The sequence below is a fragment of the Saimiri boliviensis genome, chromosome 14 (assembly GCF_048565385.1).
Source record: "Saimiri boliviensis isolate mSaiBol1 chromosome 14, mSaiBol1.pri, whole genome shotgun sequence".
Taxonomy (NCBI): domain Eukaryota; kingdom Metazoa; phylum Chordata; class Mammalia; order Primates; family Cebidae; genus Saimiri; species Saimiri boliviensis.
In genome coordinates, this window is record NC_133462.1 from 41,214,416 (window position 1) to 41,239,253 (window position 24,838).

At 58.3% G+C, this 24,838-nt stretch overlaps 1 protein-coding gene across 5 annotated transcripts in view; it reads left to right on the top strand.

Moving 5' to 3' along the window:
- Nucleotides 1–23,001, top strand: part of PTPRS (protein tyrosine phosphatase receptor type S) — a 133,367-nt gene extending 110,366 nt beyond the window's left edge. For 4 of the 5 annotated variants that reach the window (XM_074384758.1, XM_074384755.1, XM_074384754.1 and 1 more), the window contains 21 exons: nt 2,179–2,296; nt 5,276–5,884; nt 6,360–6,457; nt 7,376–7,629; nt 8,259–8,352; nt 8,458–8,673; nt 9,099–9,256; nt 10,371–10,483; nt 12,150–12,197; nt 13,288–13,385; nt 13,471–13,594; nt 14,118–14,293; nt 14,374–14,493; nt 15,488–15,642; nt 15,717–16,002; nt 16,325–16,503; nt 17,294–17,420; nt 17,587–17,712; nt 20,182–20,336; nt 20,482–20,617; nt 21,683–23,001. In XM_074384758.1, coding sequence (XP_074240859.1) covers nt 2,179–2,296; nt 5,276–5,884; nt 6,360–6,457; nt 7,376–7,629; nt 8,259–8,352; nt 8,458–8,673; nt 9,099–9,256; nt 10,371–10,483; nt 12,150–12,197; nt 13,288–13,385; nt 13,471–13,594; nt 14,118–14,293; nt 14,374–14,493; nt 15,488–15,642; nt 15,717–16,002; nt 16,325–16,503; nt 17,294–17,420; nt 17,587–17,712; nt 20,182–20,336; nt 20,482–20,617; nt 21,683–21,751 — 3,459 coding nt within the window. In that variant the 3' untranslated portion in view covers nt 21,752–23,001. The remainder of the gene's footprint in view (nt 1–2,178; nt 2,297–5,275; nt 5,885–6,359; nt 6,458–7,375; nt 7,630–8,258; nt 8,353–8,457; nt 8,674–9,098; nt 9,257–10,370; nt 10,484–12,149; nt 12,198–13,287; nt 13,386–13,470; nt 13,595–14,117; nt 14,294–14,373; nt 14,494–15,487; nt 15,643–15,716; nt 16,003–16,324; nt 16,504–17,293; nt 17,421–17,586; nt 17,713–20,181; nt 20,337–20,481; nt 20,618–21,682) is intronic. The other variant, XM_074384756.1, reaches the window with a different exon arrangement.
- The last annotated feature ends 1,837 nt before the right edge of the window (nt 23,002–24,838 follow it).

The following is a 24,838-nucleotide window of genomic DNA, read 5'->3' on the forward strand; positions in this document are numbered from 1 at the left end:
GGCCAACATGGTGAAACCCTGTCTCTACTAAAAATACAGAAATTAGCCAGGCATGGTGGTGCGTGCCTGTAATCCCAGCTACTTGGGAGGCTGAGGCAGGAGAATAGCTGGAACCCGGGAGGTGGTTGCGGTGAGCCGAGATCGCGCCACTGCACCTCAGCCTGAGCTATAGAGCAAGATGTATGCTAGGTCTCCGTCTCAAAGATTAAAAAAAAGAAAGGTCGGGCCCGTGGTTTACGCCTGTAGTCCCCGTACTTTGGGAGGCCAAGGTGGGCAGATCACCTGAGGTCAGGAGTTCACGATCAGCCTGGCTAACGTAGTGAAATCCTGTCTCTTAAAAATACAAAATTAGCCGGGCGTGGTGGTACATGCCTGTAATCCCAGCTACCTGGGAGGCTGAGGCAGGAGAATTGCTTGAACCTAGGAGGCGGAGGGTGCAGTGAGCCGAGATCACACCATTATACTCCAGCCTGGGCAGCAAGAGTGAAACTCCATCTCAAAAACAAGAACAAAACACACATTGTTACAGCTGTGGTGGGGATGGGTTTAGACAGTGAGGTAAACATTTCAAAATCGGCTCTCAGCCAGGCACAGTGGCTCACACCTGTAATCCCACACTTTGGGAGGCAGAGGTGGGCCGACTGCTTCAGCCCACAAGTTGAAGACCAGTATAGGCAACATACCAAGATCGAATCCCTACCAAAAAAATATATATATATACAAAAATTAGCCAGGCCTGTGGTGGTGCACATCTGTACTCCCAGCCACCCGGAAGGCTGAGGTGGGAGGATCGCTTGAGCCAAGGAGGTTGAGGCTGCACTGAGCTGTGAACACACAGCACTCTAGCCTGGGCAGCAGAGTTAGACCCTGTCTTAACAAGGTAAAAAAGTAAAAATCCACTCTCTGGGTGGCCCAGGGTGCTTAGTCCTGTTGTGTAGCATTCGCCCATTTCTGAGGTGTAAATACTTCCCACCGTGTCAATTTCAAGCTACTGGGAGGTGCTGAGTAGCTCCTGATCATGTTTCTGTACAGATGCAATAGACAACATGGTTTCAAAGCAGTAACCACACAGATAATCACAGAGCTAACAGTCACCTTAGTGAAATAACCAGAAAAGGTGGGTCTGCTGTATTTATTGCCTTGGCTTTCAGTATAACTTAGTCGATTTTAAGTTTATACAGATTTTTTTCTTTTTTTTTTTTTTTTTTTTTTTTTTTTGAGACAGAGTCTCGCTCTGTCACCTGGACTGCAGGCCTGGACTGCAGTGACACAATTTTGGCTCACTGCAACCTCCGACTCCCAGGTTCAAGTGATCCTCCTGAAGGATCAGGATCCTGAAGGATCCTCCTGAACCCTCAGCCACCCGAGCAGCTGGGACTACAGGCGTGCGCCACCATGCCTGGTTTATTTCCGTATTTTTAGTGAAGATGAGGTTTCACCATGTTGGCCAGGCTGGTCTTGAAGTCAAAACCTCAAGTGATCCTCCCGCCTTCACCTCCCGAAGTGATGAGATTACAGGCGTGAGCCACTGCACCCGGCCTTACACAGTTTAATTTTTAATGAGGGCTCTGTTTCCTAAGTGGCTCACAAAATGTCTGCAAATGTAACCCCTGGCTCTCATGAGTCGGTATAGGTCATCTCCAGCACCCACGTGAGTCTAGAGACAGAGGGGAAAGCCGGTGCCAAAGGGCCTGAGGCAGGCTGTGCCTGGTGTATTGGAGGAATGCAAGGAGAGCCCCTTGTTGCTGAGGGGAGGACCGGGAGGGGACACGCAGGTCCTGCAGGGCCTTGTGGGCCACAGGGAGGACTTGGGGTTTGACCCCAAGGGAGGCGGGAGCCATGGAGGGGGGTAGGCAGAGGAGGGATGGGCCCTGACTATGGTGCTCACAGGCGCCCTCTGGCTGCTGTGGGGAGGACAGTCTGTCGGGCGTGCTGGCGGGAATTGGGGAAATGGAGGAAAGAGGACCGAATGGGTCCTGGCAAGCAGCGGTGGGCTCGTCGGAGGTTGCGTGTACCCTCAGCATGGCGCCGCTACGTGTCGTGGTCTCTGCATGCGCTTGTGTGCATGTGTCTGCCCGTGATCCGGGCCCTGCGTCCTCCTCGGTCTCCGCACCGGGAGGGGGTGGGCGGGCTGCTCCCGGCCCTGGCCGTGGTGCTGACCCCCAGCCCCGCCCGCAGGAGATGATAATCGCAAACCTGCAGCCTGAGACCGCCTACTCCATCACGGTGGCCGCCTACACCATGAAGGGCGATGGCGCTCGCAGCAAACCCAAGGTGGTGGTGACCAAGGGAGCAGGTATGCGACCCGCCCACCCCCACAGCGGCCCCTCGCCCCCACTGGCACCAGAGCATGCACCCAGAGTCCTTTATTTAGCCCAGGAGGGCGGGCAGAGCGTGCACCCGGCAGCAGGCACAGCGAGACAGAGGTGTGGGGGCTGCTCAGGAGGGCGTCCAGGCCCAGCATGGCCCCCCAGCCCTGCCTCATCCTTCATCACTCACTTCCTCTTCCCTCCGGCTCCCACCAGAAACAGTTAACCGCCACCACCTTTGACCCCCTGGCCGGCTGTCCCCTCTCAGCCTTTACTTGGGCTGTGCCCTCTGCCAGGATACCCCCTTCCCTGCTGGCTGGCTCCTCCCTCTACTTTTAGGTCTTGGCTCAAGGTACACCTCCTCTGGGAAGCCTTTCCTGATTGCCCCATCCCACAATCTTGATTCTTCTGGGCCCCCTAGTCCCCTGTGCCTCCCCCATCGGGGCTCTGATCACCCGGGTAGCTGGTTCTTTCAGGGTGGTGTGCCTGTCTTTCGCCACTGCCCCAGGAAGACTTATTTCTCTTGGTGGCCCTGCCTCAGTTTCTCCTTCTAGCCCTTCTGTATCCCTCCCATCGGCCCCAAGGGGCTGGCTTTTTTCCAGCCAAAATGGAGCTGAACACCAGCTGTGGTGACACCTGTAATCCCAGCACTTTGAGAGGCCGAGGCAGGCAGATCATCTGAGGTCGGGAGTTTGAGACCCCATCTCTACTAAAAATACAAAAATTAGGCAGGCGTGGTGGCGAGCACCTGTAATCTCAGCTACTCGAGGGGCTGAGGCAGGAGAATCGCTTGAACCCAGGAGGCAGAGGTGGCAGTGAGCCGAGATCGCACCACTGCACTCCAGCCCGGGCAGCAGGAGCAAAGCTCCGTCTCAAAAAAAAAAAAAGGAAAGAAAACCAGAGCTGAACAAAGGAATAGAGGCTGCCGTGAAGATGTCAGGGAGGGTACACCAGGCGGAGGGATGGTCCAGGGGAGGGTTCGGAGGGCAGAGTTAGCTCCCGAGTAGTCCAGGAACAGTTGACAGACTCCTGTGGCCTTCGTCCCAGGCCCCACCCCCACCCCCTCCTCGGGGACCCTTGGGGCCACAGCACTGACTCTGTACCCCACATTCTGGGCCTCCCAGCTGGACACAGCCCCTTCCCTTATCCACACTGTTTCTTTCCCCTACCTAGTCTGTGTCTGCTACACGCCACCTCCTCGAAGCAGCCTCCTGTGATCTCTCCGTCCCTTCTAGCCAGCAGGGCACTTCTCTCCTGTCTCAGGGACATTGTATTGGAGCTGTGTTTGCTCAGCAGAACTTACTGCCTAAGTTGCTTCCCGCCACCCTGCGTATTCACGGCAGTCCATTAAAGGCCCTGATAAGTCCTGCAGTGGGGGGAACTCCATTTTCATTCACACAGCCCAGCTTTCCCGTTTCTTTGTCCTCTCTCTCGGCGTGTTGATTACTACCCAGGCCGTGCAAACCCCCGCACAGGGGCAAGAGTTCAGATGCCTTTATGTCCCCTGGGTTTTGGTCAGGTGCCTGCATTGAACAAGGGCCGAATAAACAAGGCAGGAGAGGGCAGCGTTACTAACGGAAGCGGTAGGTAGGATCTGCCGCGGCACCGGTAAACGTTTGCCTTTACTGGCTCTGAGTGCTCACCTCGCTGTGCCTTACCTGCCCCTAGCCCAGTGCCGCCTCTGGACCTTCGCATGGGCTGTTCCCTCTGCCTGGAACACGATTCCCCCAGATCTTCTCATGGCTCCCTCTCTTTGCTCCTTCAAGGCTTTGCTTCTTAAGCGAGGCTTTCTCGAGACCTGCTTTTCCTATTTTTGTGGGGTTTTTTTTTGTTGTTGTTTTTTTGAGATGGAGACTTGTTCTGTTGCCAGGCTGGAGTGCAGTGGCACAATCTGGGCTCACTGCAACCTCCACCTCAGCCTCTCGAGTAGCTGGGACAACAGGCACGCGCCACCACGCCCAGTTTTTTGTATTTTCAGTAGAGACGGGGTTTCACATGTTGGCCAGGATGGTTTTGAACAGCTGACTTCAGGTCATCCACCCACCTCAGCATCCCAAAGGGCTTACAGGTGTGAGCCACTGTGCCCGGCTGCTTATTTTCGTTTTTAAGGTGGAGTCTTGCTCTGTTGCCCAGTCTGGAGTGCAGTGGTGCAGTCTTGCCTCACTGCAGCCTGTGCCTCTCAGGTTCCAGCAATTCTCCTGCCTCAGCCTCCCGAGTAGCTGGGATTACAGGCACCCGCCACCACACCTGGCTAGAGAAGGGATTTCACCATGTTGGTCAGGCTAGTCTCCAACTCCTGACCCGAAATGATTCGCCCACCTCGGCCTCCCAAAGTGCTGGGATTACAGACATGTTCGACCGCGTCCTGCCATTGAGACCTACTTTTATTTTGTTGTTTTATTTTTTTTTTTATTTATTTTTGAGAGTTTCGCTCTTGTTACCCAGGCTGGAGTGCAGTGGCGCGATCTCGGCTCACCGCAACCTCCGCCTCCTGGGTTCAGGCAATTCTCCTGCCTCAGCCTCCTGAGTAGCTGGGATGACAGGCACGCGCCACCACGCCCAGCTAATGTTTCGTATTTTTAGTAGAGACGGGGTTTCACCATGTTGACCAGGATGGTCTCGATCTCTCGACCTCGTGATCCACCCGCCTCGGCCTCCCAAAGTGCTGGGATTACAGGCGTGAGCCACCGCGCGCGGCCCGAGACCTACTTTTAAAACCCGCAACCCCAGCTGGGTGCAGTGGCCTGTAATCCCAGCACTCCTGAGAGGCCGAGACAGGAAGATGACTTGAGCTCAGGGGTTCGCGGCTGCAGCGAGCCAGGATCGCACCATGGCGCTCCGGCCTGGGCGCCATAGCAAGACGCCAACTCACAGAAAGAAAAATTATATGAAAGAAAAAACAAAAATGAAAACTCCAACCCCACCTGGTGCGCCCGGGCCCCTGACCCCGCCCCGTGTCCCCGCAGTGCTGGGCCGCCCAACCCTGTCGGTGCAGCAGACCCCCGAGGGCAGCCTGCTGGCACGCTGGGAGCCCCCGGCCGGCGCCGCGGACGACCAGGTGCTGGGCTACCGCCTGCAGTTCGGCCGCGAGGACGCTTCGCCCCTGGCCACCCTGGAGTTCGCGCCCTCCGAGGACCGCTACACGGCGCCGGGCGTGCACAAGGGGGCCACCTACGTGTTCCGGCTGGCGGCGCGCGGCCGCGGCGGCCTGGGCGAGGAGGCGGCCGAGGTCCTGAGCATCCCCGAGGACGCGCCCCGCGGCTACCCGCAGATCCTGGAGGCGGCCGGCAACGCGTCGGCCGGGACGGTCCTCCTCCGCTGGCTGCCGCCCGTGCCCGCCGAGCGCAACGGCGCCATCGTCAAGTACACGGTGGCCGTGCGGGAGGCCGGCGCCCCGGGCCCCGCCCGAGAGACCGAGCTGCCGGCGGCGGCCGAGCCGGGCGCGGAGAGCGCGCTCACGCTGCGGGGCCTGAAGCCCGACACGGCCTACGACCTGCAAGTGCGGGCGCACACGCGCCGGGGCCCCGGCCCCTTCAGCCCCCCCGTCCGCTACCGGACGTTCCTGCGGGACCAAGGTAGGCGCGCGGCGACCCCCGCACCAGAGCCGGACCGGGCCTCGCGCCCGCCCATACCCCAGCCCCTCCCTCTCCCCCGCCCAGGTAAGTGGTCACTTTTCTGCTTCCTCGTGGTCGCTCAGGCAAGTCCGGACCCCGAGGCTCCGGCGTTGGCAAAGGTGGGACGTGCCTCGGTAGCACCGCCGCCCCCCACCGCCGCCCCTCCCCTCGCTCCCCTCCTCCCTCCTCCTCCTCCTCCTCCTCCTCCTCCTCCACCTTCTCTCTGCAGCCTCTGCAGCCGCGCCGTCTCCCGAAGCAGGGACTTGGGACAGGGCAGGGCCGGGCCAGGGCCAGGCAGGAAGGCCGTGGGCAAGGGCACAGCGGACGACAGGGAGCCCCTGGGCCGCCCCACCCCACCCCGCTCCACGCCGCCCCGTGCCAGGCACTCACGGGGCCTCTCTTCTGCTCTCTCCCTGCTCGGCCACCTCCCTGGCAGTCTCGCCCAAGAACTTCAAGGTGAAGATGATCATGAAGACCTCGGTCCTGCTCAGCTGGGAGTTCCCTGACAACTACAACTCACCCACGCCTTACAAGGTGCGACTGTCCGGCCGGCAGGCAGGCAGCCAGGGTCGGGTTGTAGTTGAGGAGGGATTAAGGCTCAGCTTGGAGCCAGTGTGAGGTCTGGGATCAGGGCTCAGTCAGAGATGGTTCGCAGCTAGGACTGAGGTTCAGTCAATGCTGGGAGTGAGAGTAGGGGCTCAGCCTAGGATTGGAGGTCAGCTGGGATTGAGGTCAGGTCGATATTGTGGGATCTGGGTTGGGGTTCAGCTTGAGTTGTGCCTTAGCTGGGATTGAGGTTCAGCCTGGGATTCAGTCAATATTGGAAATCAGAGTCGGGGCTCAGCCTTAGATCATGACTCAGCTTGGATCGAGGCATAGTCAGGACTGGGACTCAAAAGTTGGTACTTAGCCTGAGGTCAGAGTTTAGTCTGGAGTTGGTGCCGAGTTCGGGCTCAGGGTTCAGCCTGGCATTGAGGTTCAGTCTGAGATCAGGAATCAGTCTAGGATCAGGTCTCAGGGGGTTTCCACCTAGGGTCAGGGCTCAGCTGGAATTCAGGATCAGTCTGGGTTCAGGGTTCAGTGAGATTGGAGATTCAGCATGGGATCAGGGCTCAGTCAAAGTGGGTTTCCACCTAGGCTCAGGGCCCAGCTGGAATTTAGGCATAGTCTGGGGTCAGGGAATCAGTGTCGGGTCAGGTCTCAGTGAGAATTGGGTTTCCACCTGGGGTCAGGGTTCAGTGAGGCTGGGGCTCAGTCAGAGTAGGGGACTCAGCACGGGATCAGGGATCAGTCAGTGTTGGATTCCTGCCTGGAATCAGAGATCAGTTGATGTTGGATTTCTGCCTGGGATCAGGGCTCAGTCGGGGTAGGGGACTCAGCCTGGAGCCGGGGCTCAGTCCCTGGCCAGATGTTGAGCCCATCAGGCCCCGCTGAGCTTACCCTGGCCCACAGATCCAGTACAACGGGCTCACACTGGACGTGGACGGCCGCACCACCAAGAAGCTCATCACGCACCTCAAGCCCCACACCTTCTACAACTTTGTGCTGACCAATCGCGGCAGCAGCCTGGGCGGCCTCCAGCAGACGGTCACCGCCTGGACCGCCTTCAGCGTGCTCAACGGCAAGCCCAGCGTCGCCCCCAAGCCCGACGCCGACGGCTTCATCATGGTGTATCTGCCCGACGGCCAGAGCCCCGTGCCTGTCCAGTACGCTCGCCCCCATGCGCCGGGTCCCTCATCACCCCCGTCAGCCTGCTGTGAGGCTGGGGCAAGCCACGTACACTCGCTCCGCCTGAGTTTCCTTGCCTGTCTTATGAAATAAGGACCAATCAGCCCCGGCTCGTGGGGCTGTCCAAGATTCAGCGCTGTTGTCACTAAATGTGCCCTTATGTCTGCTCTTGCATCGTTTCCTGATATCCCATGTGCCTCATCCTCCGCTGGGAAATACTAGGGCCCCTGAGAGGATTTGGTTCTGGGTTTTCCACCTGGTGGGGAGGCAAAGCTGAGAGCCTCCAGTGGGGAAAGGAGCACTCTGCTTGAGAGACAGAGGAGATTTAAGGTCTTTAGGGCTATGTGGGCATTGAAGCTGGGGCTTTGAAGAATGTATAGGAGTTCAACAATGAGCATTAAGAAAGTACAGCATGATCCAAGCCTGGAGGCTTGAGTCAGGAACTGTGGTCATTTGTGGATGGAACACAGGAACAGGCCTATTGTACGAACGGAAGAGAAGACTCAGAGAAAAGCCCCCCTACCTCCATTTGTCCCCACGTAGCAGCCCTTGGTCATGCCTGTCAACAGCTCCCCTTCCCCCCGACTCTTTCCCCATCCCTCTGCAGGAGCTACTTCATCGTGATGGTGCCGCTGCGCAAGTCTCGCGGAGGCCAATTCCTGACCCCGCTGGGCAGCCCGGAGGACATGGATCTGGAGGAGGTGAGGTCCTGGGGCCTGACCCGCAGGGCCCAGCCACGCTCCCGCTTTCACGGGCCCTGTTGCTCCCGGCTGAGCGCCGAGCCACCCACAACTCTGTTCCCGCAGCTCATCCAGGACATCTCCCGGCTCCAGAGGCGCAGCCTGCGGCACTCGCGGCAGCTGGAGGTGCCCCGGCCCTACATCGCGGCCCGCTTTTCCGTGCTGCCGTCCACGTTCCATCCCGGCGACCAGAAGCAGTACGGCGGCTTCGACAACCGGGGCCTGGAGCCCGGCCACCGCTACGTCCTCTTTGTCCTTGCTGCGCTTCAGAAGACCGAGCCTGTAAGTCCCGAAGGATGTCTGCCCACGGCCAGACACGCTCTGATCGTCCCAGCTCCGTGTGGAGAGAGCTGGGCAGAGGGGAAGACTTGGGAGTGGGATATGCTGAAATGAAGGTTTCTTAGAGGAAGGGACCTTGCAGCTGGGGTGTTGAGGGGTGAGTAGGAGTTCAGCAAAGAAAAATAGCATCCCAGGATTTGCATATGCCAAGGTCTGGTGGTACGCAAAGGATTTCAGAGTGGCTGGAGCAGAGGAGGGAATGGGGACAGCAGTGATTGGCAGGGACCAGGTCATACAGGCCTTCAGGGTCAAGGATTTAGGAATATAGGATTTAGAAGAGGGGGGAAAAACAGGTTTGGGTTTGAAAAAGACCCATCTGGCCACTGTGAGGAGGGTGGACACTGATGGAGACCCCCCTTTCCCTGCAGACCTTTGCAGCCAGTCCCTTCTCAGACCCCTTCCAGCTGGATAACCCGGACCCCCAGCCCATCGTGGACGGCGAGGAGGGGCTCATCTGGGTGATCGGGCCCGTGCTGGCTGTGGTCTTCATAATCTGCATCGTCATTGCTATCCTGCTCTACAAGAAGTAAGCCCCCCGTCCTCCCCTACGTGACAGCAGGGAGGGCCTTCCTGGAAGAGGAGGGAAGAGGAGGTGCCTCAGTGAATCATCACTGAAGGCCTCAGTTGTACACACGGAAAAACCGAAGTTCAGAGAGGTTAAGCCACTTGATCCAGGTCACACAGCATGGGAACGGCAGAGCCTAGGGTTCAAAGCAGGCCAGTGAATAGTTCATTAGCTTCTCCTGTGAACTGTTAAGTCCCGTCTTCATCTCAGCAAGACGACTTGGGGCGGAGGCTGCCTGTGTGCAATTCATTGAGGATAGCCACTGTGGCCACGTGGGGCCCGTGCCAGCTTAGAAAGGGAGGGCTGAGATGAGCCTCCTTGTGGTGTCGGGAGGGATGGGGTTAAACAAGAAAGATGGCATCATTTTCCAGAGGAGACCAAAGCTCAGAGAGGTTAAGGAGGCCCCTGAGAGTCGCAGAGCAAGCCCTTGCTGGCCAGCACCCCCTCACCTTTCTTCTTTTTCCCCCTTCTCCCCTGTCGCTTTCGGGAACAGCAAACCTGACAGGTAAGAACCAGCCCTGTCCCCTGTAAAGGGGCATGAGCCCCAGCAGCCATGGTGGGGAGAGGTACAGGGCATGGGGCAGGTATAATTTCTGTACCTTGCTAGGGATATATCCCAAGGGAGTGTGGAAATGGCAGAGGACAAACCTCAACTCCCACCACTGAGGAACCTTAAGACTAGAGATACAAACAGACGAATAGCTCTTTCTGCCCAAGGAAATGAGGAGTTTGGGTTTTCTGTTTTTTGTTTTTTTTTTTTTTAAGATATCATCCTTAGGTTCCTGAAGAGGACAGCAGCCATCAGTTAAATGTTAACTTAAAAAAAAAAAAACCCTCAAGTCAAGAGGAGGAGGACGGGGAATGGGTCGATGGTTGTGCCTACAGGAGAGGGGATCCCTGGCTGCCCCCACAGCTTGCTTATGTATCTGTGGTGGTTCCTGGAAACCCTAGTCACGTGGTACATGGGCCCTTTGCTACCACACATTCCCGAGGCCTGAATTGTATTCACCCATAGGTATTGTCTTTGAGCATGTGCCAGTACTAACTGGACTGTGCCCCCTTCTTTCTTCTAAAGTAAACGCAAAGACTCAGAACCTCGCACCAAATGCCTCCTGAACAACGCGGACCTCGCCCCTCACCACCCCAAGGACCCTGTGGAAATGAGACGCATTAACTTCCAGACTCCAGGTACGTACTTCTCCGTGGTTCCAGGGATACCACCAATGGAGGGGAAATAACTGGGGAGAAGCAGCAGCTGCCACACAGGGGGCCCCTCAGGGGCCCCCTCTGAACTATGCTTGGTGTAGCCAAATTCTTGATTCCCAAATGCCTCCTACGCTACGTGGATCTGGGCTTGGAACCCGTGGGTTGGTGCTGCTTACAACCAAGTGAGGCTTTGTGTTTTTTTTAAGTTAACATTTAACTGATGGCTGCTGCCTCTTCAGGAACCTAAAGATGATGTCTTTAAAAAACAGAAAACCCACACTCCTCATTTCCTTGGGCAGAAAGAGCTATTCTTCTGTTTGTATCTCTAGTCTTAAGGTTCCTCAGTGGTGGGAGTTGAGGTTTGTCCTCAGCCATTTTCCACACTCCCTTGGAATATATCCCTAGCAAGGTACAGAAATTATACCTGCCCCATGCCCTGTAGCTCTCCCTACCATGGCTGCTGGGTCTCATGCCCCTTTACAGTTCCCTGTAGATTTAATAGGGTTCAGCTAAAGTCACCTGCTAGTCCAGGAGAACTGAATCAAGGTCTTATCCTTGATCATCTCTGTGTATGATTCACAAACTCCACTATCTCCTCCCTCTACATGGGCTCATGCCAGCCGCTTCTAACCCAATAAGGAATTTTCCCATTTTCCTGATGGCTGCTGTTCTCCTTGTGGGTTCACAGCCTGGTTACATCTGTCCTTGCAACTGTATCTGGTCTCCACTTCCTATCTCTGAACTGGTTCGTGTCAACTCTATTTTCCAACCAAATGAAGATTTTAAACATTTATATTTAACTGATGTTTTTAGTCCTTAAAGCCTCACGCACAGCCTCACATACCATTCCTAATGTACTTTCTTTGATGTCTCTGGACTGGCTCGTGGCACTTCCGTTTTCCTCCGAATGAGGGTTTTAACCATTCATATTTAACTAATGGCTGCTGTCCTCATAAAGGGATTATGCAGGGTTTCATGTATCACCCCTCATGTATTCTCTTCCCTTTCTTATCTCTGTACCGGTTCATGTTGCTTTGGTTTGGTTTCTCAGCCAAAGGAGAATTTTTAAATGTGTATGTATCTGTTGGCTGCAGTCTCCCGAAGGGATCGTGCAGAGTCGTCTAATTCACCGCTGATGTGCTCCCATCTCATTTCTGTCTCTGGACTAGCTTGTGTGTGGTTCTGTTCCCATCCAAATAAGGATTTTCAACATGTTCATTTAACCGATGGTTGCTGTCCTCCTTGAAGCTCATGGCATGGGCCCATATGTCCTCTCCCTGCTCCCCCAGCTTCTCCCTCAGTCCTGCATCCTCCTGCCTCAGAATGCCCTCCGCTGACCTCAGCAGAGGAGACCCAAGGCCAGGCTGGTCTGGGGCAAGGGATTTGTAGACAGAAGAACCTAGCACTTTGGAGTCCTTCCAGAGTGACAGGTCAAGACCAGGACTGGCTGGTGTACAGCCAGAGGGGGACACCGTTAGCGGCTCCCATGGGGGTCTCAGGCGGGGGCCCAGGCAGCTATACGTCCCGCGAGTTGTCTGCGTTGCTTTGCCCGTTGCATCCGCCAGCCATTGAGGGGAGGGGGAGGGGGAGGCGGGAACCCCCCCAACCCCCCGCATGTTTTCATTTATTTATTGTTTGCTGTTTGCAGATTCAGGCCTCAGCAGCCCCCTCAGGGAGCCGGGGTTTCACTTGGAAAGTTAGTTCCTGTGTTTCTCTGTTCTTGGCTTCCTTAGGTCCCGCCTGTTCGTTTTCTCTTTGGTTTTTCCATCCTGCCTCCTGTCTCTGTCCACGCGCCCCGCCCTCCGCCACTGGCCCCTGCCCACCTGCCCTGTGCTGGCTCCTGGGAGAGGGCAGGGGGTTGGTCCATTTGGGCCCTTAGGTGGCTGTGTGTGACTGCTGCGTGCGTGTCAGGGACCTGGGTGAGGCACTTAGGTACCCGGGACATGCCCACGTGACAGGCAGCTCCCTTAGATGTGAGTGAGCTCCGGGGGGCCACTCAGGGCAGCTAGGGACACGTGGGAGTTGGAGTTACCAACTGGCCTGGAAACCCCCCGATGGCTGAATACCCCACGCACAGGTCCCAGGAGAGGTCAGGGTTCTGCAGGCTGGGATGTCGGGAAGGGGGACCCGAGCCCACACCCAGCACCTCCGGCAGCCACCCTGGGGGGCTTGAATGGGTAAGAGCTCTCAGGCCAGGTGCACTGCTCCAAGCAAGCGTGGGGACAGATGGGGACCCCTCACCCCCACACATACCCACACACATGCCGTTTACCCCTCCCCAGCCCCTCACCCCTTCCTGGAAGAGGACTTAGTGCCTCTGATCCCAGAGGGACAAAAAGGGGTGTCAGCCGCTCACCCAGGGATGGGATTCCCGAAGCCCAGCTGGCTGCATCTGCTGTTTAATTTCTGTGCCACACACTTGCTTCTTGGCTCGGGGCACTGGGGACTTCACATCCTCTGGGTGACCCTTCTGCCAGCCCCGCACCCCCAGCTCGGTTGGAAGGAAGCAGGAGGAGCCAGCAACTGTGATCCAGAGCCCTCCCGGGGTATCCAGCTCTGCCCCAAGCGGCAGCCTCAAACCTGCTGCCTTTGGAGTCCCCTAGACCTGGGGTCCCTGCCCCTTCACGAGCCACCCTGAATCTACCCCTCTTGCCAGGCCCCACCCCAGCCCCGCCCTTCTAACCGCAGCTCCTCCATCGCAGACTCACATGTAGAGCACCCCTTCCCCCAGTCCCCGGCTGGCCCCCCGGTGACCAACCCCGGTGGGGTCTGCTCCACCCTCGTAGGCATGCTCAGCCACCCGCCAATCCCCATCGCAGACATGGCGGAGCACACGGAGCGGCTCAAGGCCAACGACAGCCTCAAGCTCTCCCAGGAGTATGAGGTGAGCCTGCCCCCGCCCCCCTCACCCCTCCCCTCGGCCGCACAGGTACCTACCCTGACACCCACGCCCTCCCCTTCCTCTGCAGTCCATCGACCCTGGACAGCAGTTCACATGGGAACATTCCAACCTGGAAGTGAACAAGCCCAAGAACCGCTACGCCAATGTCATCGCCTACGATCACTCCCGCGTCATCCTCCAGCCCATCGAAGGTAGCGCGGAGACCCCCAGGCCTAACCTGCCCTTCCCCACTGCACGGGAAGCACTAGATCCCATGTCTTCCCTTGGCCACTGAGGCCTGATTCTGGTCATCGACCTGGTCCAGCTCCAGCTGGAGGCCACCGGGCATCTTTAGATAGGTATTTAACTGATGGCTGCTGTCCATAACATGGCTTCATCTGTCCTTCTGCATCAGTTGTGATCAGTCAGAGAATTTCTGCTGCCCAGGGACGTTTTTGGTTGTCACAGCCTGGGAGGAAGAAATGTTACTGGCGTGGAGTGGGTGGAGGCCAGGGAGGCTGCTCAGCACCCCGCAGTGCCCAGGATGGCTCCACCCACAGACAGCGATCTGGCCCCATATGGTAATAGTGCTGAGGGGGAGAAACTGGGAAGTACACACCCAGTGGTCACCTTGGGGACAGTCAGAGTGAACTTCCGGGAAGCAGTGGGCCAGACAGAGCCAGTCTAGCAAGACAGATTCCCCCACAGACCCCTGGCCTCTCGCCCCGGCTCCAGGCATCGTGGGCAGTGATTATATCAACGCCAACTACGTGGACGGCTACCGGCGTCAGAACGCGTACATCGCCACACAGGGGCCACTGCCCGAGACCTTCGGGGACTTCTGGCGTATGGTGTGGGAGCAGCGGTCGGCCACCATCGTTATGATGACACGGCTGGAGGAGAAGTCGCGGGTGAGCCCTGGACCCCACCGTGGCCCTCAAGGCCCCGCCGGCCAGCCCCCTGCTGACACGTGTTCTCTTGCCTGGTATAGATCAAGTGTGATCAGTACTGGCCCAACAGAGGCACAGAGACCTATGGCTTCATCCAAGTCACCTTGCTAGACACCATTGAGCTGGCCACGTTCTGCGTCAGGACATTCTCTCTGCACAAGGTGGGACGCGGGCTGGGGCTGGGGGCGGAGGGGGAAGGTATGTGATGGGAGGCAGAGGGCACCCGCGTCTACCCAGGGAGCTCCCCATGGGACAGAGAAAGCCGAGTGTGTCTACCCATGCTGACTACATTCTCCTGGAACCCCCTTCCGTGGAGGGGACCCGAGGCTCAGCGAGGGCACTGCTTGTTCCCATACACGGCTGGAGGACAAAGCCAGCAGCGCCCAGCTCGGCAATGAGCCGGATTTTCTACCTTTACTCACGGCCCAGGTGTTCTTTACCCACATGTCCTCTGGCCTTACACCCAGCTTGAGCCTGTGATGGGGCCTCAGCAGGGCCCTAGCCTTGCCTTCAGGGAGTCTCCAGACAGAAATGGACAGACAGTGGCAGTCCTGTGAATTCAGGCCTGGATGGAGAAGGTCTTGTAGATATGTTGGATGTGGGAGGGGACAGGAGTTAAGGGTGACTCCCAGGTTGTGGCCAGAGTGCCCAGAAGGATGGAGTCACCTTCAGCTGAGCCGGGGGAGCAGGTCTGGGGAGGCCAGATGCAGTTGGCCATGTTGTGTGGGAGGCATCCACAAGAGTAGCCACTCGGAACCATCCAGGGGCAGCTAGACCCCAAGTCGGGCATGAGAGACGCGGCGACGGGGAGGTGCAGACACGGGCATCGTCTTTGAAGTGGCGTTTCACTCCTGTCGCCCAGGCTGGAGCGCAGTGGCACGATCTTGCCTCACCCCTGCCTCCGCCTCCCGCATAGCTGAGCTTACAGGCGTGTGCCACCACGTCCAGCTAATTTTGTATTTTTGGTAGAGATGGAGTCTCTCCATGCTGGTCAGGCCGCTCTCCATCTCCCAGACTCAGATGATCCGCCTGCCCCCGCCTCCCAAAGTGCTGGGATTACAGGCGTGAGCCGCTCGCTGTGCGACTTGGACGTTTTCAGCACTTGGGTGGCAGGGCGAGCCAGAGTGACAGGTGATATACCCTTATGGTCCCCAGAATGGCTCCAGTGAGAAACGCGAGGTCCGCCAGTTCCAGTTTACGGCCTGGCCAGACCATGGCGTGCCCGAATACCCGACGCCCTTCCTGGCTTTCCTGCGGAGAGTCAAGACCTGCAACCCGCCGGACGCCGGCCCCATCGTGGTCCACTGCAGGTACGTGCGTCCGACCGCTGCCCCCGGTCCCTGCAGCCCAGCGGCCCCTGAACGCCACGTGGCTGTCCCCGCAGTGCCGGTGTGGGCCGCACAGGCTGCTTCATTGTCATCGACGCCATGCTGGAGCGGATCAAGCCGGAGAAGACAGTCGACGTCTACGGCCACGTGACGCTCATGAGGTCCCAGCGCAACTACATGGTGCAGACGGAGGACCAGTACAGCTTCATCCACGAGGCCCTGCTGGAGGCCGTGGGCTGCGGGAACACGGAAGTGCCGGCGCGCAGCCTCTATGCCTATATCCAGAAGCTGGCCCAGGTGGAGCCTGGCGAGCACGTCACCGGCATGGAGCTCGAGTTCAAGGTGCGGGGCGGGGCGGGGCTGGGGCTGCCGGGGGCGGGGGGCGGGTTGCCGGGGGCGGGGCTGGGGCTGCCGGGGGCGGGGCTGGGGCTGCCGGAGAGGGGGGATGGGTTGCTGGGGGCGGGGCTGGGGCTGCCGGGGGCAGCGTGGGGAAGAAGCCCCAAGAACCAAAAATCAGGCTGGCCCCGAGCCATGGGGACTACAAGGTGGTAGTTGGGGGGGGTGCCCCTACCTACCTGCCTATCCACCATCGGTGCTCTGGCTGAAAGCATAGCCTCCCTCATCCTAATGGCAGCTCCTGGCCGCCTCCTCCTCCTCCCCATAGAGGCTGGCTAACTCCAAGGCCCACACGTCACGCTTCATCAGTGCCAATCTGCCTTGTAACAAGTTTAAGAACCGCCTGGTGAACATCATGCCCTATGAGAGCACACGGGTCTGTCTACAGCCCATTCGGGGCGTGGAGGGCTCTGATTACATCAACGCCAGCTTCATTGATGGCTACAGGTACGTGCCATGACTTTTCTGCCTCGGGGCCCTAGAAGGACCCCCATCTCTGCTCTCAAGAGGCCTCTGGTCTTGTGGGAGACAGAGCTGGAGAGAGACTGCCAGCCCCGAGCTGTTTAACTACACATCTTGAGATGTGTATTTAACTGATGGCTGCTGTTGGTGAATCTCTGGGTGTGTGTTTAACTGATGACTGCTGTCCATAACACAATTCCATCTGTTCTTTTTTATCAGTGGTTCTCAATTGCAGTAATTCTGACACCCAGGGGATATTTGGCTCTGGGGATATTTCTTATTGTTACAATGATTACTACTGGTACTGGGTACGGACCAGGCATGCTGCTCAGCATTCTCTAGTACACAGGATAGATTGCCCCAGAGAACAATCCAGGGCCAAATGTCACTAGCACAGAGATTGAGAAATCCTGGCAGGGGGGGAGGGTGTTCCAGGCAGAGGGTGCCACACACGCAAAGCTCCAGCGCTCAGAGAGCCCAGCCCGTGCAAGCAGCCGAAAGTAGGGCAGTGGCACTTGGAGGTGGAGGGAAGAAGTCAGTCAGGAGAGGTTAGTGGACAGTCCTGTAACTTTGTCAAGGAATTTGAATTCGTCATGAGACTGCTGGTTTCCCGGCCTGCAAAATGGGCTCACCGGCCGGGGAGCTGGTGCAGCTGGCAGCGGGGTGGCAGGCACAGCCGTTGCAGAGTACTGGCTTGGTCCTGACCCTCCTGGGCAGCATCAGGCGAGTCCCACGCTGGGTCTCCAGCCAGAGCTCACACCCGCCACGCCTGCAGGCAACAGAAGGCCTACATTGCGACCCAGGGGCCGCTGGCGGAGACCACGGAAGATTTCTGGCGCATGCTGTGGGAGAACAATTCGACTATCGTGGTGATGCTCACCAAGCTACGGGAGATGGGCCGGGTGAGCCAGGGGCCACGGCGGGGAGGGGCGAGGGCGGGAGATGGGCCGGGTGAGCCAGGGGCGAGGGCGGGAGATGGGCCAGGTGAGCCAGGGGCCACGGCGGGGAGGGGTGAGGGCCCGGCCGCGGCTCCCACGGCGCTGACCGCGGCTGCCATCTCCTCCACAGGAGAAGTGTCACCAGTACTGGCCGGCTGAGCGCTCTGCCCGTTACCAGTACTTCGTGGTCGATCCGATGGCAGAGTACAACATGCCCCAGTATATTCTGCGAGAGTTCAAGGTCACGGACGCCCGGGTGAGTGTGGGGACAGATGGGCGGGAGGGGCCGGAACCAGACTCTGCAGGCTGTCGCCTTAGTGATCTGGAGAGGGCTGCCCTGGCTGCTGACGGAGAGGAAGGCTGGGGTTAGGGAGCAGCCTTAGAATCAGGAGCGGCCCCAAGGGATGACATTCAAGGAAATGAACGGGGCTTTCCCCTGGAGGCAGCCACCCAAGGGCTGAAAGGCGGAGGGAGAGTTGAAGGGCGGAGGGTGACGGGTGGAGGCGGCGAACGAGCAGAGGCAGATGGTGGGGTCGGCACCCCCGGTGAGATGAGAGTGGACGGGCTGGCCGGTAAAGGCAGGTGGAGGGAGCCAGGGAGGTATTAGGTGGCAGTGGCTGAAAACTCATAGCGGAAGGCGGCCCTGTTGGTGACAGAGGATCAGAGTAAGTGGTAGACGATCGGGATGGGAAAGGATGGGGAACGCCAGCCTCGATGCCGCCGGAGGAGGGCGAAGGCATCGGGCACAGTGCTGCGAGCCGTGCAGGATGGCGCCCTCGGGGGGTGGAGCCTGGGACCGGAGGTGGGGGACGTGCTGTGACAGGATGGAGGGTGTCCGTGGGATGGGGGAGCTGGGGTCGGTGGAGGGTGAGGCTTCACCAGGGGTGGACGGACGAAGACGGAATTGGAGAAGGGCAGAGGTTGGGCCAGCAGGGCAGGCCGGGAACAGGCAGGAGTCAGCGCTGGGAACCTTGAGGAAGGAGATGGGGAGAACGAGGGGACACGGGAGGGCGGACGGCAGCGGAGGACGGCAGCGTGGGGCGCACATCCGAGGGTGGAGGGTGCGGGGACGAGCGACGCTGGGGACGGGGGTGTCGGCGGAGATGGTACACATGGGTGGCAGAGGGCGACGGATGCGGGGAAACGGTTCCATTGGCCTGTGAAGGAGGGAAGATGGCAGAGGATGGTGTGATTGGATGGCACCAGTGGGTGGTGGGAAGAGATACTGGCAGGAGGGCGAGGAGGGAGGAAGACGCCGTCATTGAGTGGTGGAGGAGGCAGCACCAGGAGGGCATGGCGACAGATGACGGACGTTGATGGCATCGGATGGAACTGTCGAATGGAAAGGTGATGAGTTACCCGTGGTGGACGGTGGGAAGTGGCCCCATTCGGAGGGCAGAGGATGAGTTAATGGCATTCGGTTCTAGAAGAGAGTGTCGGGTCATTTTGGGTGGTGAAAAATGAGCCACCAGTGGTGGAGGGCAGATGATCGTGTGACAGGAGATGAGTGAGCAGCGGGGGGTGGCAGAGATGGCACCGTTACTGGACGGTGGAGGACGGGAGCTGAAGGCACTGTCGGGCTGTGGGCAGCGCTGGAGCGGAGTGGTGCCGAAGAGCTGTGACATGCCGCTGAGCGGGCAATGACAGGATCGCTGTGGAGGGCAGGAGGGAAGGGCAGAGCCGGGTGCGCTGTAGGATGGCGAAGGCCGCAGGGTGCTGGGGCTGGACGGGGCGTGGTTGCTGGGATTGGAGATGTGGGGAGAGGAACAGCTCGGTGGTGGGCAGTGGTGACTGAGCGGGGAGCGTCTCTGGAAAGCGGGGCGGTGGGACTGAGAAGGATGGTAAGCTGTCAGGGTGGAGGGGCTGAGGGAGTGCAAAACGGGAGTGAGGGTGGGGCGGGTGGCACACGCCTGTAACCCCTGCTACTCGGGAGGCTGAGGCAGGAGAATCCCTTGAACCCAGGAGGCAGAGGTTGCAGTGAGCCAACAGGGCACCATCGCACTTCAGCCTGGGTAACAAGAGCGAAATTCCGTCTCAAAACAATAGTAGGGGTGAGCGGCGGCACACAGTGGCTCACGCCTGTAATGCCAGCACTTTGGGCGTCCAAGGCATGCAGATCACGAGGTCAGGAGATTGAGACCATCCTGGCCAACACAGTGAAACCCCATCGCTACTAAAAATACAAAAATTAGCTGGGCGTGGTGGCGCAGGTCTGTAACCCCAGCTACTCGGGAGGCTGAGGCAGGAGAATCGCTTGAATCTGGGAGGCAGAGGTGGCAGTGAGCTGAGATTTCGCCACCGCACTCGAGCCTGGCAGCAGAGTGAGACTCCGTCTAATTAAAAAAAAAAAAAAAAAAATGGCCGGGCGCGGTGGCTCAAGCCTGTAATCCCAGCACTTTGGGAGGCCGAGGCGGGTGGATCACGAGGTCGAGAGACCGAGACCATCCTGCTCAACATGGTGAAACCCCGTCTCTACTAAAAATACAAAAAATTAGCTGGGCATGGTGGCGCGTGCCTGTAATCCCAGCTACTCAGGAGGCTGAGGCAGGAGAATTGCCTGAACCCAGGAGGCGGAGGTTGCGGTGAGCCGAGATCGCGCCATTGCACTCCAGCCTGGGTAACAAGAGCGAAACTCCCTCTAAAAAAAAAAATGGGGTGAGGATGAGGAGGTTGGAGAAAAAGCCCCAGGGCCACTGATAGCAGGACCGGGCTCTCTGCACTCCAGGACGGCCAGTCGCGGACTGTCCGGCAGTTCCAGTTCACAGACTGGCCAGAGCAGGGTGTGCCAAAGTCGGGGGAGGGCTTCATCGACTTCATCGGCCAGGTGCACAAGACCAAGGAGCAGTTCGGCCAGGACGGCCCCATCTCCGTCCACTGCAGGTGAGGACCGTCCGGTGCCCGGAGGCCTGAGGTGCGGGGGACAGCCCGAAGCGTGGGCCGTTCGAGTCCCTGGGGGAGTCGGGTGGACGGATCAGGGCTCCCCTGCGCCCGCCCTGAACGGCTGTGCTCACTCCACTCCCACCAGCGCCGGCGTGGGCAGGACGGGCGTCTTCATCACGCTTAGCATCGTGCTGGAGCGGATGCGGTACGAGGGCGTGGTGGACATCTTTCAGACGGTGAAGATGCTGCGAACCCAGCGGCCGGCCATGGTGCAGACGGAGGTAACGACGGGACTGGAAGAGGGGGCGGCCTGGCCTGGCACCCCTACTGCCCTGAGCCTCAGCCGCCTCCTCTGAGATGGCTGCAGCCACCTGGGACTCTCTGGGTTGTTGTGGGTGGAAGGTCCACAGACCCCTGCTGCGCCGGAAGGGGATGAGTGACCCTTTTAACAAAACAGTCGGCTTAAGGTCTGAGCCAGGAAGTGGCCCTTGGGGGGGGTCAGAAATGGGTTCGTTGCAGTCCCAGAGTCACAGCAAGTTGGTGGCTCAGCCTAGACCCTGCCTCAAACCACTCATCCTGTCCAGCCACTGTATAGATGGGGAAACTGAGGCCCACACTCCTGGCTCCAAGGGGAACATTCCAGCGGAGGGGGTTCTCAGCAGCAGCCTCGTCTTAAAAGATGAGTAGAGAGGGCTGGGCACGGCGACTGATGCCTGTTATCCCGGCACTTTGGGAGGCCGAAGTGGGAGGATCGCTTGAGCCCATCCTGGGCAACACAGTGAGACCCCATCTGTACCGAAAAAAAAGTAAAAATGAGGCCAGGCATGGTGGCTTACGCCTGTAACTCCAGCACTTTAGGAGGCTGAGGCAGACGGATCACCCGAGGTCAGGAGTTCAAGACCAGCCTGGGCAACATGGCGAAACCCCGTCACTACTAAAAATACAAAAATTATCTGGGCATGGTGGTGGGCACCTGTAATTCCGGCTACTTGGGAGGCTGAGGCAGGAGAATCGCTTGAACCTGGGAGGCGGAGGTTGCGGTGAGTCGCAGTCTCGCCACTGCACTCCAGCCTGGGCGACAGAGTGCAAAGGAATAAAAATGCAAAGACGAATAGTGTGTCCAGGCAGAGACAGGAGACAGGGCATTCCAGATGAAGAGCCTGGCTGTGGATGGCAGGAAGGTGTGGCGTTGCCCGGTTCATTTGGGGAGGGTCCTGGGGGCCAAAGAGACCTTCTGCAAGAGGCATGCACTGGTCTAAGGCGCTTGGCCTGCTCCTGAGGGCGCTAGGGAGCCCTGGGAGGTGTTAGAGCAGGGGAGGTGCTGACGGTCCCCTCTGTCCCCCCAGGACGAGTACCAGTTCTGTTACCAGGCGGCACTGGAGTACCTCGGAAGCTTTGACCACTATGCAACCTAAAGCCATGGTCCCCCGGCCCGACACCACCGGTCCCGGATGGCCCCGGATGCCTCTGCCCCTCGGGGCGGACCTCCTGAGGCCTGGACCCCCAGTGGGCAGGACAGGAGGCGGCGGCACAGCTGCAGCTTGGCACCGTTTCCGGGGAGCACGATGCAGCTCTTCCAGCCCCCACCGGCCCCGGGCCCCCGCCTTCCGATACTTGGCACATTCCTCCTTTCCTTCCAATTCCAAAACCAGATTCCGGGGTGGGGGGGTGGGGGGATGGCGAGCAAATAGGAGTGCTCCCCAGAACCAGAGGAGGGTGGGGCGCAGACTGAGCCCTTGTCTCCCGCCCCGGCCCGCCCGCCCATGGTGGTGGGGGGCCCGGGAGGCTCCTCCCTGCCCTGCAGCCTGGGGTCGCCGGGCTGGGACCAGAATCCAGCTTCCTTTTAGAACTCAGCCTAACTGTATCCCGTGACATCTCCTCTTTTTTTTTTTTTTTTTTTTTTAAATAGTGTATTTTTTTTTCCTTTTTTTTTTTTTGTTTTTCTAAAGAAACAAACAAAAGACTTGCCAGTCACCGACTTTCAAAGAGAACAACTCGGGCTGATTCATATTCTGTTCAAAGCCGGTCTATTTTTTCACCGCAGACAGCGGCCTCGCGTGACGGTCACGCGCGCACGTGTGCGTGCCGGCCCGCAGCTTCGCTTCCCGTTTCATTTTCCCCCATCAGAAAGCGCGCTTTGCTCACGGCAGAATGGGACCCCGTTTTCCTTTTCGCTGCCCCGCGCCCTGCCTGTTGGTTTCATTTTTATAAATTAAATTTTCAGACATATCAAATACAGTTCTGAGGGTAGGGTCGTGGGGGACTCGGACCCGGTGGTGTTGGGTTCGAACCCGCGGGGTGGGGTTGAGGGGGACGCTGCCGTAAGAGGAGTGAGGTGACGGTGCCCCCCGCCTCCCGTAGCCTGAGCTGTCTCCCACCCCGGGAGACGGAGAGGATCCTACTTCTCTGGGGACAGCGGCTGTATCCTGCGTCACATCAGGGACCCTTTCCCCCCCGGGACTATGGGGCAGTTTGGGAGCAAAACCAGAAAGACGGGACCCCCTCCACCCCCCCGCCCCCCCCCCGAGCAAGCGAGTTGTTCCTCTTTGTACAAGGGCAGATCTACGGTTCCTTTCCACAGTTTATTCCAGCAGAAGCAGCCGGGTGGTTTTCCCACCCCCGCGTATGTAGATAATCGACTTTGTATTAAAGGAAGATCGTCCGACCCCGGCTCACTGTGGAATCTTTATTGCACTCCTGCCTGTCGAGTCTCACCCCCTGGGGCAGGTGGGCAGGTGGGCGGGGGCCTAGAAAGCTGATCTCCCATCATGTCAAGTGTCAGAGGAGTTGGCCCAGAGAGGTGCTGTTGCTTAAGATCACACAGCAATGAAGTGGCCAGGCCAAGATTTGAACCCAGAACCCAAGCCCTGGCCCAGTAGGAGCTGCCTTGTGTTCTTTTTTTTTTTTTTTGAGACGGAGTTTTGCTCTCGTTCCAGCGCAATCTCGGCTCACCGCAACCTCCGCCTCCTGGGTTCAGGCAATTCTCCTGCCTCAGCCTCCTGAGTAGCTGGGATTACAGGCACGCGCCACCACGCCCAGCTAATTTTTTGTATTTTTAGTAGAGACGGGGTTTCACCATGTTGACCGGGATGGTCTCGATCTCTTGACCTCGTCATCCACCCGCCTCGGCCTCCCAAAGTGCTGAGATTACAGGCGTGAGCCACCACGCCTGGCCTTTGTGTTCTTATTCTAATAAGTGACCATGATTGAGAATTTACCATGGGCCAGTCACTCTGAGATAGAAGTTACCAGCCTCTTGACGAGGCGCAGTGGCTCACGCCTGCAATCCCAGCACTTTGGGAGGCCGAGGCAGATGGATCACCTGAGGTCGGGAGTTCAAGACCAGCCCGGCCAACACGGCGAAACCCGTCTGTACTGAAAACACAAGCATTAGCTACATGTGGCTGTAATCCCAGCTACTCTGGAGGCTGGGGCAGGAGAATCCCTTGAACCCCAGGGGCCGAGGTTGCAGCGAGCTGAGATCACAGCCTGGGCCAAAGACTTGAGATGCCGTGAGGAGAAAAAAAAAAAAAAAAACTGTCAGCTCCACTTACATATTAGGAAACTGAGGCTCGGGGAGGGACACACAGTGAGTGTGAAGTGGCGCTGGGATTCGTGCCCCACCCTGTCTGGCCCGCAACCCCGCATACAGCACTGTGCTGCCTTCTCGACGCGCCCTGGGGAGGAACTGAGTCCATGGAGGGAAGCAGCAGGTTGGGGACTCTCTTTTCCATCCTCTAGGCCACCCAGTGAGTGGACCCATGCCCTGAGCCAGAGTCACATTCCTGGGGACAGAGGGTGAGCCACTGTGTATCCATACCCTTGCCCAAGTCACTTACTGCTCGGGCACAGAAGCCACCCACAGGTGAACAAAAGATCCCCCTGGGATCAGAAGGGGTGATCTTAGTGAGACCAGGGACCCAGTCCAGGGAAGAAGAGGGCTATGTCTCTTAGAAACCAACAGATAAAGTAGCCACAGCAGTACAGATGTGAGCCACATCGTTAATAAACTTAGCCAACTAGATTTCACAAACCCTATTATCCCCTCCCCGCCCAGCGCTCTCAAACACACAGGGAAAATTTGTGAAAACGGTACAGATCTTCGCAAATTCCAAGAAACAAATACTAGATGAGGTATCCTGATCTTGGCTCAGAAGAGGAATTCGCCTCCCCTGGAAAAGGAGAAATTTTAAAACACATTTTCTTTGGGAGGCGGAAGGGGACAGAGTCTCATTCGGCCCCCAGGCTGGAGTGCAGTGTATGATCTCAGCTCACTGCAACCTCCGCCTCCCAGGTTCAAGCGATTCTGCTGCCTCAGCCTCCTGAGTAGCTGGGATTACAGGCACCCGCCACCATGTCCGGCTAATTTTTTGTATTTTTAGTAGAGACGGGGTTTCACCATGTTTGTCAGGCTGGTCTTGAACTCCCAATCTCAAGTGATCTGCCTGCCTCAGCCTGCCAAAGTGCTGGGATTATAGGCGTGGGCCATCTCTACTAAAAAT